Source organism: Dermochelys coriacea, chromosome 14, assembly GCF_009764565.3.
Source record: "Dermochelys coriacea isolate rDerCor1 chromosome 14, rDerCor1.pri.v4, whole genome shotgun sequence".
Classification (NCBI taxonomy): Eukaryota; Metazoa; Chordata; order Testudines; family Dermochelyidae; genus Dermochelys; species Dermochelys coriacea.
The window spans coordinates 20,097,696-20,114,398 of NC_050081.1; the positions used below are offsets into that span (position 1 = coordinate 20,097,696).

A 16,703-nucleotide genomic window follows, 5' to 3' on the forward strand; every position below is an offset into this window, starting at 1 on the left:
TCATACCGTCCCTCTCAGGCTATAGTAAAGAGAGCATGGACTGCCCTTGTGTCTTTCCTTGGTACCTCCCAACATGTAGACTCCTGAGGAACACTATCCAGATTCCCCAGTACTGTCCAGGTTCCTCTCTCAGGGATCTCCAAATCCTGAAAGAGCCCGAATCCCCTTCACTAAGTGGTACCGAGAGAAGTTTCCCACTGGTACTGACTTAACTTCAGAGCAAGCTTACCCTCTGGTTCTTCTACATTCTTGCACAAATGCTTGACCACCAATTATTGATACCTCACTAACCTCTGGGTATTGACACTTCTTGCTCCTCCTCTGGATGCAGATGAAGACGCTTCTTCTGACTCAGATGTGTTGATACAGGATTCCACCACCTTTCCCTTCCAGCCCCTCTCTCTTGAGGTGCATCCCAAAGAAAATCCCCCCCCCCCAACAGATGACTGGCCTGTCAGCCCGGCAAGAGCAGCTTTGGGGTCTTGTTCTCTCTCTTAGGTCTTACCACAGTGGGTGTTTTGGAACCTTTGGGTCCCTTATGGTGAACAGTTCTACAGGATGTCCTCACATAGGAGGTCCCACCAAGAACACCAGCACTGGCTCCCTTGCTGAAGAAGAATCCCCAAGGAGTAGGAGCAAGTTGCAGAAGAGGAGACACCACCTCACAAAACCGCCTTCTCTCCAGATGAGGCTCTTATGCCCCCCCCCCCCAGCTCTACATGAATGATTTCAAGGCCTTTCAAGACCTCATGAAAAGGATCAGAGAGGCCTTACAGGTCCCCCATGGAGGAGATACAGGAATCTCAACATTCTTTTGCTGGACATTCTACACGCTTTCCCCAGGGCAAAATTGTTTTGCCTATCAATGATGCTTTGTTGTTGCCAGGCCATACGGCGTGTGGCAAACACCACCTGTAAGTGGGATGATTAAGAACAACTATATCCTGGCCAGGGCTTTGGACTTTCTTTTCTCCCATCCTACTCCTAACTCGGTCATTCATACTGTCAGTGAAAGAAATAGACAGTATTGGTCTAGATCAACACCTTCTGTTGAGAAGCTTAAACACCTGGTCCTTCCCGGTCACAAAAGCTACTCCCTAGTTAGTCACTTTACAATTCTGAATGGCCAAGTATCAGGTATTGATGGCAAAATATGACTAAACAAATTATGCAGGTTTTCTCATTTTATTGAACATGTGCCACAAGATCAGAGGGAACAATTTCAGGTTCTCATTGGAAAATGCCATATGATTGCCAAGGCTTCCCATAAGGTCTCACTCAATATGACTGACATAGCTTCATCCTCTATTGCTATGTCAGTGTTCCGTTCAAAGGGATGTCATGGTCCCAACTCATTGGGAGACACCCTCCTTACCACTTACCCTCATGTCCTACTGTATGCTTACCTCTCAATGCTGCTGCTTCTCAAGATCATGGACAAATTGAAACAGGCGAGATTGGTGGCCATCCTCATGGCTCCATCTTGGCCAAGATAGATACAGTTCTCAGATGTGGTCTGCCTCTCTTTGTGATTGCCTCTTCACCTCCCACTGACAATAGACCACCTGCTCAAAGATCCACCTGAACCTCTTGTCGCAGCAGCTCAAGGCCAGGCTCCTCGATGGCATGCTGGCATAGAACAGGATTGCTCTGCAGAAGTACTTAAAATTCTGTTTCAGAGTAGCAGCCGTGTTAGTCTGTATTCGCAAAAAGAAAAGGAGTACTTGTGGCACCTTAGAGACTAACAAATTTATTAGAGCATAAGCTTTCGTGAGCTACAGCTCACTTCATCGGATGCATTTGGTGGAAAAAACAGAGGAAAGATTTATATACACACACAGAGAACATGAAACAATGGGTTTATCATCTACCAATGTGATATATGCCATCATGTGCCAGCAATGCCCCTCTGCCATGTACATTGGCCAAACCGGACAGTCTCTATGTAAAAGAATAAATCACCACAAATCAGACATCAAGAATTATAACATTCAAAAACCACTCAGAGAACACTTCAATCTCTTTGGTCACTCGATTACAGACCTAAAAGTTGCAATTCTTCAACAAAAAACTTCAAAAACAGACTCCAAGGAGAGACTGCTGAATTGAAATTAATTTGCAAACTGGATACAATTAACTTAGGCTTGAATAGAGACTGGGAATGGATGAGTCATTACTCAAAGTAAAACTATTTCCCCATGTTATTTCTCCCCCCCACCCCACCCCACCCCCCACTGTTCCTCTGATATTCTTGTTAACTGCTGGAATTAGCCTACCTTGCTTGTCACCATGAAAGGTTTTCCTCCTTCCCCCCCCTGCTGCTGGTGATGGCTTATCTTAAGTGATCACTCTCCTTACAGTGTGTATGATAAACCCATTGTTTCATGTTCTCTGTGTGTGTATATAAATCTCTCCTCTGTTTTTTCCACCAAATGCATCCGATGAAGTGAGCTGTAGCTCACGAAAGCTTATGCTCTAATAAATTTGTTAGTCTCTAAGGTGCCACAAGTACTCCTTTTCTTTTTTTAAAATTCTGTTGAGTCACAAGGACAATTTACCTGCAGAAGTGGAAGTGTTTCAAATCATAGCGTTCCCAACAATTCATATCTTCTCTTGAGTCTCCTCATGCACTTTCTTGATTACCTGCTACATTTAAAAAACATGGATTTATCTCTGAACTCAGTTAAGGTTCACCTGGCTGCCATTACAACCTTTCAAAGGTTTTCAGTCTTCACTCGCTCCATAACTGAGAGATTAATTAAGGATTTGTTTAATCTTTTTGCTCCCATCAAAGAACTATTCCACCATGGGACCTCCACTTAGTCCTCAATGCCCTGGAAAACACCTGAGTTGAACAATGGGAAATTGTTCCTTCTTCATTTGTCCTTTAAGACTTTGTTGCTCATAGTCATCGCTTTAGCCAAAAGAGTAGTAGAACTAGGAGCTCTTATGGTTGACCCACGGTATATGGTGTTCTGTTGCAATAAGATGACATTGTGTCCCCATCCTTGCTTTCTACCTGAAGTTTTATTAACATTTCATATTAATCAAGATGTTCACCTACTGGTGTTTTACTCCAAGCCTCACTCCTTGAGAAAGGCAGCTAATGTTAGAGATCTTGCCTTTTACTTTGACATGATTAAGTCCGGCAGAGCTTCTCCCAGAATCTTTATATCCATTGTGGAAAGAATGAAAGGTCAACTCGTTTCCACCAAGAGTGTCAAAATGGGTTTCAGGATGCATCTTAACCTGTTATGATGTCTTGGGATATGCATCCTCCACCTAGGGTGATTGCCCATTCCACCAGGTTTCAATCTACCTCTTTGCCTTATTGAGGAACGTTATTCATCTCGGACATTTGTAAGGCTGCCACCTGGTCTTAGGTGCACATGTTTTCCCAAGACTGCATTATTGTGTGTGCTTGTTGAACAGACATGGCCTTTGGTGAGACTGTTCTATGATCGATTCTGAATCTGCCTCCTCAGCATCCTCCTCCATATTGAGGTACTGCTCAGGAATCTCCTGACATGGAACAGTCACAGGGACAATAACTTGGAGGAGGAGGAGAGGTTATTTACCTGTACAATAACTGGAGTAAGATGTTTTGTCCCTAGGGGTGCTGCAATATCCGCCATCATTCTCTCAGGACTTGGTGACTAAGAAGGAACTGAGGCAGTGGTGGGTCTGTCCCTCCCTATGTACTCTCATACTGGATCACAAAGTGTTGGGTGTGCAGGTGCAGACTCATGGACACTGCTGGCAAAGTCTCCACTCGAGGGCATGGGCACACACATTGGATGTGGAACACCGACACGGACACAAAATCTAGAAAAACTCCAGTTACTGTACAAAGTAGGTAATCTTTCTTTCATCTGTATAGGTTTCTGGTATTACAGTAAAGGAGGATCATAGAACCATAGGGTTAGAAGGGACTGCAAGGGTCATCTGGTCTAATCCCCTGCTAAATGCAGGATTTTTTATGTCTAAACCATCCAAGACAGATGGCTGTCCAGCCTCTCTTGAAAACCTCCAGTGAAGGCGCTTCCACAACCTCCTAGGCTGTACTAAAGGAGGATTGCCTACCAAGCAGACAGAGATGATGAGTGTAATAGTAACGTAACTGAGCAAAGAATGAGTTCATGAACGATCATTAGAAAATATCGGGAATAGGTGATTGGTTACATGAATGAAGCTGCTGCAGTAAGGTTACTGACTATAACCCAAATCTATGCTTTTCATAAGGATGATTTGATGTTCAATGAAGTATGTACAAGGTTTCAGACAACCAGCAGCTACTTTTATATGAGTGAGCCAGTTATCTCAATGCTTAGTATACATTTCTGGGTGGCTTCCATTCTTGTGAAGGTGGACAGCACTGTTTTATGTATTTTTTGTGTGTGTTCACTCCATCTTTAAATGTAGTGGCAAGTACATGTGCTTGCATTAGCTTTAGAGATTGAGGGGAGAGGAGCTGAGCCTGAGTCTCCCTAGCGCTGTTGCTACAAAGACCAGACAGCCACATTAAGAGGTGTTGCTCAGCAGTGGATAGGTTTGACAGGGAGCAGGTAATAAGACAGAGAGGGCTTTCTAGGTAGAATGGCATATTACCAAGAAGGCTGAAGTTCTGGGATGACAAGGGGAAGAGGAAAAGAAATAACTTGGGTTTCTTCTTGAGTTTGGGTGTAAAGCAAACTAGGAAAAACTGAGAGGTAGGAGAAAGTTTTGTGAGACTGGAGGACCTTGATAGTAAATTTTGATCCTATGGGAAGTGTTTTTGGTTTTTTTTTTAAATTGAACCCTGTTATAATATGGAATCCACGGGCCTTTTTGGTTAGTCAGATGAAAATGCTTAGGGAAGGTAACACTTCAGAAAAACAGGTTTCAGAGTAGCAGCCATGTTAGTTTTGTATCCGCAAAAACAAGAGGAGGACTTGTGGCACCTTAGAGAGTAACAAATTTATTTGAGCATAAGCTTTCGTGAGCTACAGCTCACTTCATCGGATGCATTCAGTGGAAAATACAGTGGGGAGATTTATATACATAGAGAACATGAAATGATGGGTGTTACCAGATACAGTAACGAGAGTGATCAGGTAAGGTGAGCTATTACCAGCAGGAGAGCGGGGGGGGGGGACTTTTTTAGTGATAATCCAGGTGGGCCATTTCCAGCAGTTGACAAGAACATCTGAGGAACAGCAGGGTGGGTGTGTGGGGGGGAATAAACATGGGGAAATAGTTTTACTTTGTGTAATGAGACCTCCACTCCCAGTCTTTATTCAAGCCTAAGTTAATTGTATCCAGTTTGCAAATTAATTTCAATTCAGCAGTCTCTCCTTGGAGTCTGTTTTTGAAGTTTTTTGTTGAAGAATTGCAACTTTTAGGTCTGTAATCGAGTGACCAAAGAGATTGAAGTGTTCTCTGAGTGGTTTTTGAATGTTATAATTCTTGATGTCTGATTTGTGGTGATTTATTCTTTTACATAGAGACTGTCCGGTTTGGCCAATGTACATGGCAGAGGGGCATTGCTGGCACATGATGGCATATATCACATTGGTAGATGTGCAGGTGAAGGAGCCTCTGATAGTGTGGCTGATGTGATTAGGCCCTATGACGGTGTCCTCTGAATAGATATGTGGACACAGTTGGCAACGGGCTTTGTTGCAAGGATAAGTTCCTGGGTTAGTGGTTCTGTTGTGTGGTGTGTGGTTGCTGGTGAGTATTTGCTTCAGGTTGGGGGGCTGTCTGTAAGCAAGGACTGGCCTCTCTCCCAAGATCTGTGAGAATGATGGATCATCCTTCAGGATAGGTTGGAGGTCCTTGATTTGTTGGAGAGGTTTTAGTTGGGGGCTGAAGGTGATGGCTAGTGGCGTTCTGTTATTTTCTTTGTTGGGTCTGTCCTGTAGTAGGTAACTTCTGGGTACTCTTCTGGCTCTGTCAAACTTCAGAAAAAAACATGATTTACAACCATATGTAATTTGCCTTAAATGATTCTAAAAACGTCAAAGTAATTAGCCTGGTTTAAAGCAGAGTGATGCTGTGCATGTGTTAACACTGTGTAATGTTTACTTACATTGCAGTTGAACAGCAGCAATTGCAGCAGCAGCAAATACTTTAATTTGTCCTACTTATCAGGTCACTATCCAGGATTGAAATGGAACAGTTTTTTCAATTCAGGATGTATTTCAAAGAATAAGATATAAGCATGGTCTTGTTTGTAGATACAAAGACGATATACACGTAGTTCAAAATACTTTGCATCTTGAATACTTAAAGGTCCAGCCAATGTTTAAAAATAGGCAAAAATAATCTATTTAGCCTTCATGTATGCTTTATGGAACTGATAAAAAAAAACCTCTAGAGAAATGTACTCGGAAGGCTTTCCCCTTCCCTCCTATTACTAAATTTACAGAATTAATCTTCTCCACTGTGTCATAGTGTTTCTTTTAAATGCAAAAGAAAGTCAATATTTAGCTTTGGATCCTACATAAGATTATTACCCTTGACCCAATCTAAGATTATATAGGGTCAATACCTTATTATTTCAGTTATGTGAAACAGTTTTAAATATTTTTCAATTTCAGGAATCCTTTATTGCAATTATGGGGCTAACTTTTTTCTATGTGTAGAATGAATAACTGTGTGTTCAGTCTTGGTGTGTTTCTTTTGCAGTTGTGTGGTTCTCAAACTTCTTTGTGACTGCAAGTTGTGCCTAAATAACTTGTATGTGCTTGAAGTTTTAGTCCATGAGATGTTTTTGAGATGAGAGATCAGTCAGTGAAAATTTAGTTAATTCAGCATATACACTGTATAGAGGAGACTTCAGTCTTCCCATAAATTGTTGCTATAAATACAGTTCCTGGTAGAATCATGAAACTCCTGCTATAAAACGTTCAAACAAGTGCACAGCTCATCATCAGAGCTATTAAATATTCAGCCTGTGTAATGTTGCATGTTCCACTTTTCCCTATGTTTAAAGGGTCCAAGTGTAATAACTTTAGTATGCTGTGAATGAAAGTCACATTTCTAATGAGGGGGTTCTGGCTTCAGAATGCCATATTTGAAAGGATAAGAACATGCTTAATTTATCAAAAAGAAAAGGAGTACTTGTGGCACCTTAGAGACTAAGGTGCCACAAGTACTCCTTTTCTTTTTGCGAATACAGACTAACACGGCTGCTACTCTGAAACCTGTCCTTAATTTATCAGTAAGCTATATTTGACAATGAAAAATATCCACAGGTAGGCTCAGCTCATCCATGAGTTCTTTACACAAAGTTTAAGATTTCTTATTAAGGTAGTGATTTCCAACCTGTGGGGTAGGTCTCTGGGGTGAGACCACTCGAGGAGGGCATATTAGTTCCATGTAACTACTTATGCTACTCTGCCTGTAGCTCCAGAGGTGAAAAAACTAAGCAAAGGAGAGGTCCAAGAAGCTCCTACCTCCTGTGTCTAAATAACCTCTCTGTGATGTGGAGGAGATGGGGCAATGAGCAAAGCAGCAGGGAGATGAGAAGAGTAGTGGGGTGAGGTTGAGGAAACTACTGTAATCCTGTCTTCTCAGTAAAAGCGTGGTTGGTAACTACGGGAGTGTGCTACTTTCTAGCTTCCGCCCTAGTTAGGAGAGAAGAGAGAAGGCGGCAGCTCTTTAGAAGCCACCTGTTTGGCTCTTCTTGGTGCTTTTGTATTCTAGTACAGCAAAGTCATTGGCAGGGGTGCTTCTGAAGCAGCCATTCACCTGGACTGGTGCTTCTCTGTTCTCAAGAGTAAACAGGTAGACAACGAATTTCTCCCACTAACTCAAATGGCTCCTCCCGAGAGAGAGAGAGAGAGAGAGAGAGAGACACACACACACACACACACACACACACACACACACAGTGTGTGTGTGTGTGTGTGTGTGTGTGTGTGTGTGCGCGCGCGCGCGCGCATGCTGGGTTCATATGTAGGTAGGGGTAGCAAAACTTCACTTAACTTCCATCAATTATTTGTGAGCACAAGTTGAGGAGAATCCTGATGGGAAAGGAAATTGGTACTCTGTTTCTTATGTGTGCTTTATAGAGAGTGAAGATGGGGATGTTTTGAGACTTTTGGTATTTTTACTTGGTTTCCAAAAGGGAGTTTCTCTATCACATGTAAGTAAAATAAGACCGAAAAAAGTTTGTTCTCTCTCAGTAGCAGAAACGAGCACAACAAAATACGGCATTAGTATGTAACATTCGTCATATAGAGCAGACAGTTTCATTTTTTGAAAAGTAAAGAAGACGGCTTAGAGGAACTGTGTGGAATATGTCTCACTCAGAAGCATTTTGATAGCAGATGTTTTCTTTTGAAATAATTTTAGTCCAAGTATTTCAAGTAATCTGAAAAAGTAGTTGTCATTTGGGGTTTGAGTTTTGGCATTCTGCAGCATTCCTTTGGTTCAAAGGATATTTTTTATAAAAGAATCTTCTAATAGTATAACTGGCTTATGATAATGCATAGTTCTTATGGCTACGTAACAGAAAACTTCCTGATGTTCTCAAGATCCCATACGTCAGGAAGTTTTCTGTTACATAGCCATAAGAACTATGCATTATCATAAGCCAGTTATACTATTAGAAGATTCAAACTGTAATTTCAAGCATGTTGCACGATCAATGCTTCTGAGACAAATTGCATGATGATGTTACGTAATTACTATATTGTATTATATCAGTCTACACTAAATCACAGAATGTCCTCCTAGGATTTGTTCAGTACAAATAAAACAAATACAGTGTGAAATGTTATAGATGTTTAATAAGTAAAGACATGATATCTTCAAGAAGATACTATTTTGTAAGACAGTCTCATTGGAGCGCTGCAGGTTTTTGCCTGGTCACAAAACAATTCTACAGAGCTGTGCTGAAGTACAGCAATAAGATTTATGCCTGCCATTGCCGGATCTGTCTAGCAATTAAGTGAGTTAATGAGTCAAATGACAAAACATAAAAATTGTAACTACACCAGATTTATGTAAGTGTTCTGCACAGAATCTATCATGTTTGAGCATTAATCTTTCTCAAAAGTAAAGTTCTGAAATAGACTCGGAGCTTGCCAAACACTGTAGTGACTTCTTGTGCTGCTTTGGAAAAACTGCTGCTTCTTTGAACGGTTTTGTCTTAGTTGCCTTCCTAAATTAAAATGCAAGGACATATTTAGATGGTTTGAAATTTGAGAAAATAAATGTGGTTCTACAATATCCAGTTATGCTGCCTGACACTGCAACCCATAATCAGAAGAGAATCCTTTACACTGGCAAGTAGTCCACTGGTTTAGAAAAGTTTGCAGGAGTGGGTCCATGGGTTTATATTCTGAATTTGCAAGTTTTGTTATCAAGCAGAATACATTTGAGACTGATTTCAGACTCCTTTTAAAAGAAAGTATTGTGAATTGTTTATTACTTTACATTAAATGTCACTGACATAGAACTTCAGAAGGGTTATTTGCCTTTGAAGATTGGGAGTATTAAAAGAAGTATTGTGAGCAGAACCATTCAGACATGGGCTCACTTGTGCTAACTACTAGACTTATTATTTTTTAGTTCTAAGGAATACACCCTGCTGCCACTTAAGTATAGTAAATATGTCAGGATTTGAAATGAGCCAGGAACAGTGCTATTTATTGAGCATAACATACCCTAATGTACATTTCATCTTCTTCCTGCACATGTGCAGGAACGTTCTGACTCTGTGAATAGGTCTTTATCTGTACAATGAAATGTATGTATATCAGTGATATGAAAATTGTAACTTGGAGCAACTCTGATAAAACTGTAAAATGCTCATTTATTTTTAGATTCTTTTGGTATGTATGTGTATCCTGTTCCCTTTATCACTTTTGATGAAGACAGTCTTTTTAGTAGCCATTACATCAGCTTGAAGGATAGGGGAGACTCAGGCTCTCGTGGTGAGTCTCTCTTGTACAGTTTCATAAGGGACAGAGTCACTCTCAGGCCTCATCCCAAATTTCTGCCCAGCGTTGTCTCTGGTCTGAGTTCCATGTGAACCATCACTTCCCAGTTTTCTTTTCATTGTTTAAAGGGGACTCCTCCTACCCATCTCCAAGCAAACCCTTTACTGCTTGTTAGTTACCAAGAATGGAATCTATGAGAACAATTACTCAAAGAAGAAAGAACAGGAGGACTTGTGGCACCTTAGAGACTAACAAATTTATTACAGCATAAGCTTTTGTGAGTTACAGCCCACTTCATCAAGTGCACAGAATGGAACATATAGTAAGAAGATGTATATTTACTTACAGAGAAGGTGGAAGTTGTGGAAGTTCTCTGTATGTGTATTGTGACAAAGCTCTGTCCTTGCCTCCATGGGTCCCGCGTTTCCTGGCGGATTTCACTAGCCTCAGAGGCTCACTGTGACCCTCCATGTAACCCTTCTTTCTCTAGAGACAAGGGTCACAGTCTACTGAGCCATTTTCATCATTAAGCCAGCGAGGGAGGTGAGGAGAAGTTATCCTTCCTTGCACAGTCTCTGTTGTCTCCCAGTCTCAGTGATTAAACGGGGCAAAAGTGTGTGTGTGGGGGGGAAGCCTGGGCCCATTCTCTACTCTGGGCTCCGGTCCAGGAACCCTAATAGTTTCAGCTATGGTAGCTGACCTTTTAGAAACATGACATGTACAATTCCCTGGGCTACTTCCCCCACAGCAGCCCTCACTTCCTCAAACTCCACTTCACCCTTACCTCAGGGCCTCCTTCCTTGTGCCTGATATAGTGTGTACTACTCAGCCTCTCCAACCGCGCAACTTCCTCCCACAGCTCCTGACATGCACACCCACCTGACTGTTAACTAGTTTCAGCCAGCCCCTGATTGGCTTCAGGTGTCCCAATCAACCTAGCCTTCTCCCTGCCTTCTGGAAAGTTCTTAATTGGCCCCAGGTGTCTTAATTGACCTGGAGCAGCTTCCATTTCACTTAACCTGGTGCCAGGGATTTGTTTAGCCTGGAGCTAATATATCTATCTCTCACTACTTTTCTATAGCCATCTGGCCTTGCCCCATCACAGTGTGTGTATCTATATATCTGTATATCTATATATATCTTCTTACTATATGTTCCATTCTATGCATCCGATGAAGTGGGCTGTAGCCCATGAAAGCTTATGCTCAAATAAATTTGTTAGTCTCTAAGGTGCCACAAGTACTCCTGGTCTTTTTGCGGATACAGACTAACACGGCTGCTACTCTGAAACCTGTCGAAGAATGAATGGTACTTATCCTATAGCAGTGGTTCTCAAACTTCTGTATTGGTGACACCTTTCACATAGCAAGCCTCTGAGTGCAACCCCCCCCTTATACATTAAAAACACTTTTTAATATATTTAACACCATTTATAAATGCTGGAGGCAAAGTGGTGTTTGGGGTGGAGGTTGACAGCTCGCGACCCTCCCCCATGTAATAATCTTGTGATCCCCGAGGGGTCCCGACCCCCAGTTTGAGAACCCCTGTCCTATAGTAACTGTAAACCTTTGAAATGTGTTGTTCATGTGGATTTCATAATCTGCCCTCCCCCATTTCTGTGGAGTCCTATTCCATGCATTTCTCTGTTTTGTTAGCTTCTTCCACATGCTTATATTGATTCTGCTCACTGTTGTCTTTTAATGACATTTCTGTGGAACTGCATTGTTAATTTTTTGAGACTTTCAGGGAAAAACACCTGGGGACTTGGCTCTCTTCAAAATTATGGTGGTAATCTGAGACAGCTGGAAATTAGTCAGTATGAAATATAAATTAGGAATGTGGCAAAAAAATGTATGTTAGACACATGCTTTCTGAAATATTTCCATGAGACTTTACAGATTTCTTCACGTCAACCCTCTGCAATATTTGGATAGGGAAAATGCTTGATTTATTAAAATTTTATTTTACTCAAAGAAAGGGGAACTTTTTGCAGTTGTGTAACATTTCTTTCCTTTGCAAAAAACCAATGGAAATATTTTTTTTATAATATAGTATATAATAATTCATCAGGTATTGAATTTTTCAGTAAATGTCTTGTACTTTACATCTTTTTATATACTGTGAAGACCTTAAATGTAAATATGCAGCATAATTTCAGCATGTGAAGAAACTCCTTTAAATTACTTTTATGTATGAAAGTACAATATTTACTCAATTCAGCTTAAATTTTCTTTGAGGACAATTGGCTTTTACAAATATCTACACCTAGGCGCCATCAAAATTTGATTATGGGTTTTGAAATTCAGCATACCTCAGTAATTATGTACTTATTTGAATGACATCTATATGTAGGTAGTCCAACTACTGCTAGTTTGGGGGAACTGTAGTATGCTATTTATAATGTGTTGTATACTACTGTTAAAACTTATTAAAATACATTATAGAAAAGTGTTATTTTCATATTGGTTGAGGTATTTGAAAACTAATTCTGTCTGATAAATGTTTAAAACACTATAGTCCTGATGCTCCAATGCACACGCATATCTGCCATTGATTTCTGTGCAGGTTAGCAGTGCACAAGGGCTGTGCACAAGTTTGAAGTATAGAAGCACAATAATGGGTTTTCTAGGTTATTTTAGTCTACATGTGAATCCTTCACTGAATCTTTTTTTCCCTTTTAGTTCAAGCTACTACAGTGGCAAAACTTTAACTTGAAAAAACAATATTGTTTAAATGGAAAGTGAAATAGCTGTCTTCCTGTCAAATCCTGGCAGTGAATTTGTACACTCAATCACTCTTGGATATGATGTAAAGGAGTATTTAATCATGGTAAAAATGTGCAGCTCACATAGTCAGGGATGAACATATTCATGGCCAGTTCATGGATGTTTAAATCTTTTTAATTTATTTCAGCCAGGTGTGTTTTGCACACTGCTTCACTTGAAATATTTCTCTTTTATAGGTCAGGTACTCTGCACAAAGCTTGTTTGACTATATGAAGAAAATCCAAAACGATCTAGGCACCATGAATAACTTTTGTGAGACATTGCTACAGGTCTTTGAGGATAACCTGCTGAATGACAGGTAATCTCTCTCTCATAAAGGAGTTAGTTGAAACAATGTGCACTGAGCAGATCTTTCAAAGTATGAACAGTTGTCTAAAGTTGTACCATGTAAATGTTTTAAGATATTGGGGAAGAAAGAAAATACCTTCAACAAACCCCCCAGAAAAGATAGTTATGGTCTGGTGTAGTAAAGAAGGAAACATTTACCTTATTGCGATACTAAATGTATTGTGATAAGCTGTAATGCAGTATTTCGGGGAGCTGATATTCACCTTGATGGATCGGTCCGTAACCCCTTACAGAGACAGCGCTGATCACAACACATCAGGCGTGTTGTTTTAGCCAGCCTTTCAGCCACCTGCTGGCCGGGCTGTCAGTGTCACCGGACATCCGATCAGCATAGCACACCGCAGCCCAGAACCCCTGAGTGATCCACCAGCCTCAGCCTCCCAAGTAGCTGGGATTATAGGCGCGCGCCACCATGCCCGATGGAGCTGATATTGATGTGATAAAATATATGTGCAATTTGTAGTGCAATCCACCATATATTTATTTAGGAAGGGTTTGTTTAGGAATATGCAGGTTGTAACTGTAACATAAAACAGGCCAGTTGAAAGATCATATTTTTTACATAGCAAGATTTATTCTCCTAAACCCCACTTACCAAACAAGTTAGTTTATTTTCCTGGGGAATTTTTTCTGTTCATGAAATTTAGCAGAATTTTCAGTCTCACTTTTGGAGTTAACTCAGCAGTGATAGCTGAGAATACACGTGTAGCTGTTTTGGCTGCCATGACATGTGCTCTAATCCATTCAATAACTAGGCTAAATGAAAAGTTTTTGCAACTTTTAATAAACTCAGTGAAGTACATTGTTCAGATTCATAAAAATTATTGTACAGGTTTTAGTTGTGTTTCCAGGCCCCTACAGACTTACACCCACACTAGCTGTTGACCTGCCTCTTCCCTTTGACTGCAACAGAATGCAGCCGTCTCAGCCAACTAGAATGATTTAGCAAACTCACAGAAGTTACCTAGCAACCTTCCCCTAGGGTGGAGTGGAATTCTAATTTAAATAGATGTATGTAGATGGGAGGTATTTTTATAGGAAGCGGGGTGGGGGAGAGAGTATAAATGAAATCTGTGCCAAGAAATGTCTTTACAGTGTGTACTTTTTTTTTTTTTTTTTTTTTTTTTTTTTACATTAGGGTGTCTGTACCCTTGCTGAAGATGCTAGATCAAATGCTGGCCAATGGTTGCTTTGATATCTTCGCCACTGAAGAGAAGTAAGTGCTAATTATTCTGCTTTGAAATTGTTGTTTTATATCAGAGGACGCTGAAGGGGATAGCTGCTGCTGTGGCTAATTTACATGTTTGTGTTTGTGTTACTAGTGAGAGTGTTAACACCAGTTGAATGTCAATGTTCTTAAAACCAAAATCTGATCATCTGTACCTTGACAGTGGTCCTTTCTCAGAAGATCTTTTCTTCTGTTGAAAAATGCATCAAAAACCCTGATAATTATAATTGCTGGGGTACTTTTGGTTTCACAATATGCTATGTGCTTTTTTAAATCTTGCAACAAACTCATGTACATATAGTGGTAGTGCCAATGAACAGCTGCCTTAGACTGAGGTGCATGCTACACTGTATATTAGGCAACTTAATCATTTTGTTTAAATTTCCCTGAAGTTGCAATAATCCATTGAGCGACTATCAAGAAGGGTCAAATACTGGGCCTAAGAGCCTTGGCAATATCCCTTTAACCCATTTTAGCTCTCTTTATCACTGTTTTATGACCAGCAAATGAACTAGATTCAATCTGCATATTTTCATCTGGAGGAGGTGTGGCAGTGACAGATTCATACAATTGCTGAGAATTGCTGTACAGCCATAACTAGCTGTACATATTATTGGGAATAAATATATTGTTCACCATGCCATGTATATTTCACTGGCAGTATTTCCCAGTGTGACATGCTGAGGCAAAATGCCTCTGCTGGCCTATCATTTTTAAAAATTCATTGTTCTGTGAGTTGCAGGTGCAAGGCCCAAAGTTTCCAGTCAATTTAAATATTCTGGAAAGTAATATCTTGGGACTGAATAAATGTGAATAAGCATTCCATTTGAAGTCTGACAAGTAGTATGTCTGCACATCTGCAGATACCTGGCAGAGCTGTAGAGCATTCAAGGCATTATATGCAATTTTATACTGGATTTGGCATCTATTTTAAGAAGTTTCTCTTTATTTTAATGTTAAAATAACTCACAGTGGATGCACTTCAAAAGTTTCTCCTGGTCTGAAAGTTTTAACTAATTATACGAATATTTCCAATTATATGTATAGGGTATATTTCTTAAACTAGTAACATATTTCTAAATGGTAGAAATTGGAATGTTAAGAATTAATAAACCATCACCACCCTCAGGCAAAATAAAACCATAAATTAATATGATGAATTTCTCTCCCTTCCTTATTTAGAGGATTAAGACCCCAAGAAGTTCACTTAGGAATCTTGCAATACAGATCTAATTTATCTGGGAAGAGCTTAGAGGGTACTGTAGAAAACCCTAAGCTAGCTGGAAAGAGCTCCAGAGTGCTGCCCTATGTTTGCAGTACTTATAGTTTGTTCTGGGAAAATCTTTCTGGGATGGTTAAAAGATGGTTAAATACTGGTCCTGGCTCACCGATGCCTGCTGCACTGCAGTGTAGGAAGTCGCTGCTTTTTGATGAAAGAATATGGGAGTGTGTGACTGCTGGAGAGGATTCCTCGAGCAGAACCACTTGTATGCCCCCTCAGTCAAAGAAATGTGCCAAAAAGGATGCAAAAATACAATGCAGAATGAGTCGGACTGAATTGCAGACACACTGCCCTATAACATACAACATACAATTTTAGAGCTAGAATGTATATAAAAAGCGCTGGGGGTTAGGAGGTGAATGCTTTGTTTCATTTTTAATGTCAATATATGTGTTCCACAAAACATCGACTAAGAATTATAGTGCTGGTTGATTTTTTTTTTTTTTAAACCTGAAAAAGTCCTGTTATACAGTACATTACATTTGATCTATAGAGTATGCAACTCTTGCTCAAAAACCTGGAACATGGAACATCAGCCTATAAAATTATTTGTTGGGGTTTTTTCTTAATCTGGGCAACTACATCTTGGTAAGATCCTCTTAGATTTAGATGCTCCAACACCTATGATTATGATGCCAATGACTGCTTAGCCTTCAGCTGACTATTGTTAAATTCGTTATAAAACATGAGTATTTGCAAATGCAAATTTCTATTGTGTTACAGTAAAAAAGAGGTTTGTGTACACTATATCAGACCACCTTTTTTCCAACAGCAGTTGCAAAAAATATTAGCTGTCCAGAGCAGGCAAATAATATCCAAATTGTTGCTGAATTCTATATTTAAGTTATAGCTATTGGATTAATGGTTTGATATCCCTTGGGACATAAATACTTTGCATAAGCCTGAATTGCCACTGGATGTCATTCTTGCTTCACAGGAACACAGATTGGAGTGCTGGTTCTTGCCTATTCACAAGATGCCCCCCTAAAGCTGGGTTTGGAAAAGACAGCAGAAAGCATTCTCATAGCTCTGTCTAACTGACTTTTAGTGCTCATGAAATGTGCTGGGCTGACAGTGCTAGGTTTCTTTAGTATATACTGGACTAATACATCACTTGACAGTTTCCC

The 16,703-nt window shown here is 40.2% G+C and overlaps 1 protein-coding gene across 6 annotated transcripts in view; it reads left to right on the forward strand.

Annotated features, from left to right (window-relative positions):
- The window catches only part of TBCD (tubulin folding cofactor D), a 292,421-nt gene that overhangs the window by 245,987 nt on the left and 29,731 nt on the right, over positions 1-16,703 (forward strand). For 5 of the 6 annotated variants that reach the window (XM_038372287.2, XM_043497516.1, XM_038372284.2 and 2 more), the window contains exons 34-35: positions 12,895-13,016; positions 14,205-14,282. In XM_038372287.2, the coding sequence (XP_038228215.1) occupies positions 12,895-13,016; positions 14,205-14,282 (200 nt within the window). Of the gene's footprint in view, positions 1-12,613; positions 12,762-12,894; positions 13,017-14,204; positions 14,283-16,703 lie in introns of those variants that run through there. The other variant, XR_006275752.1, reaches the window with a different exon arrangement.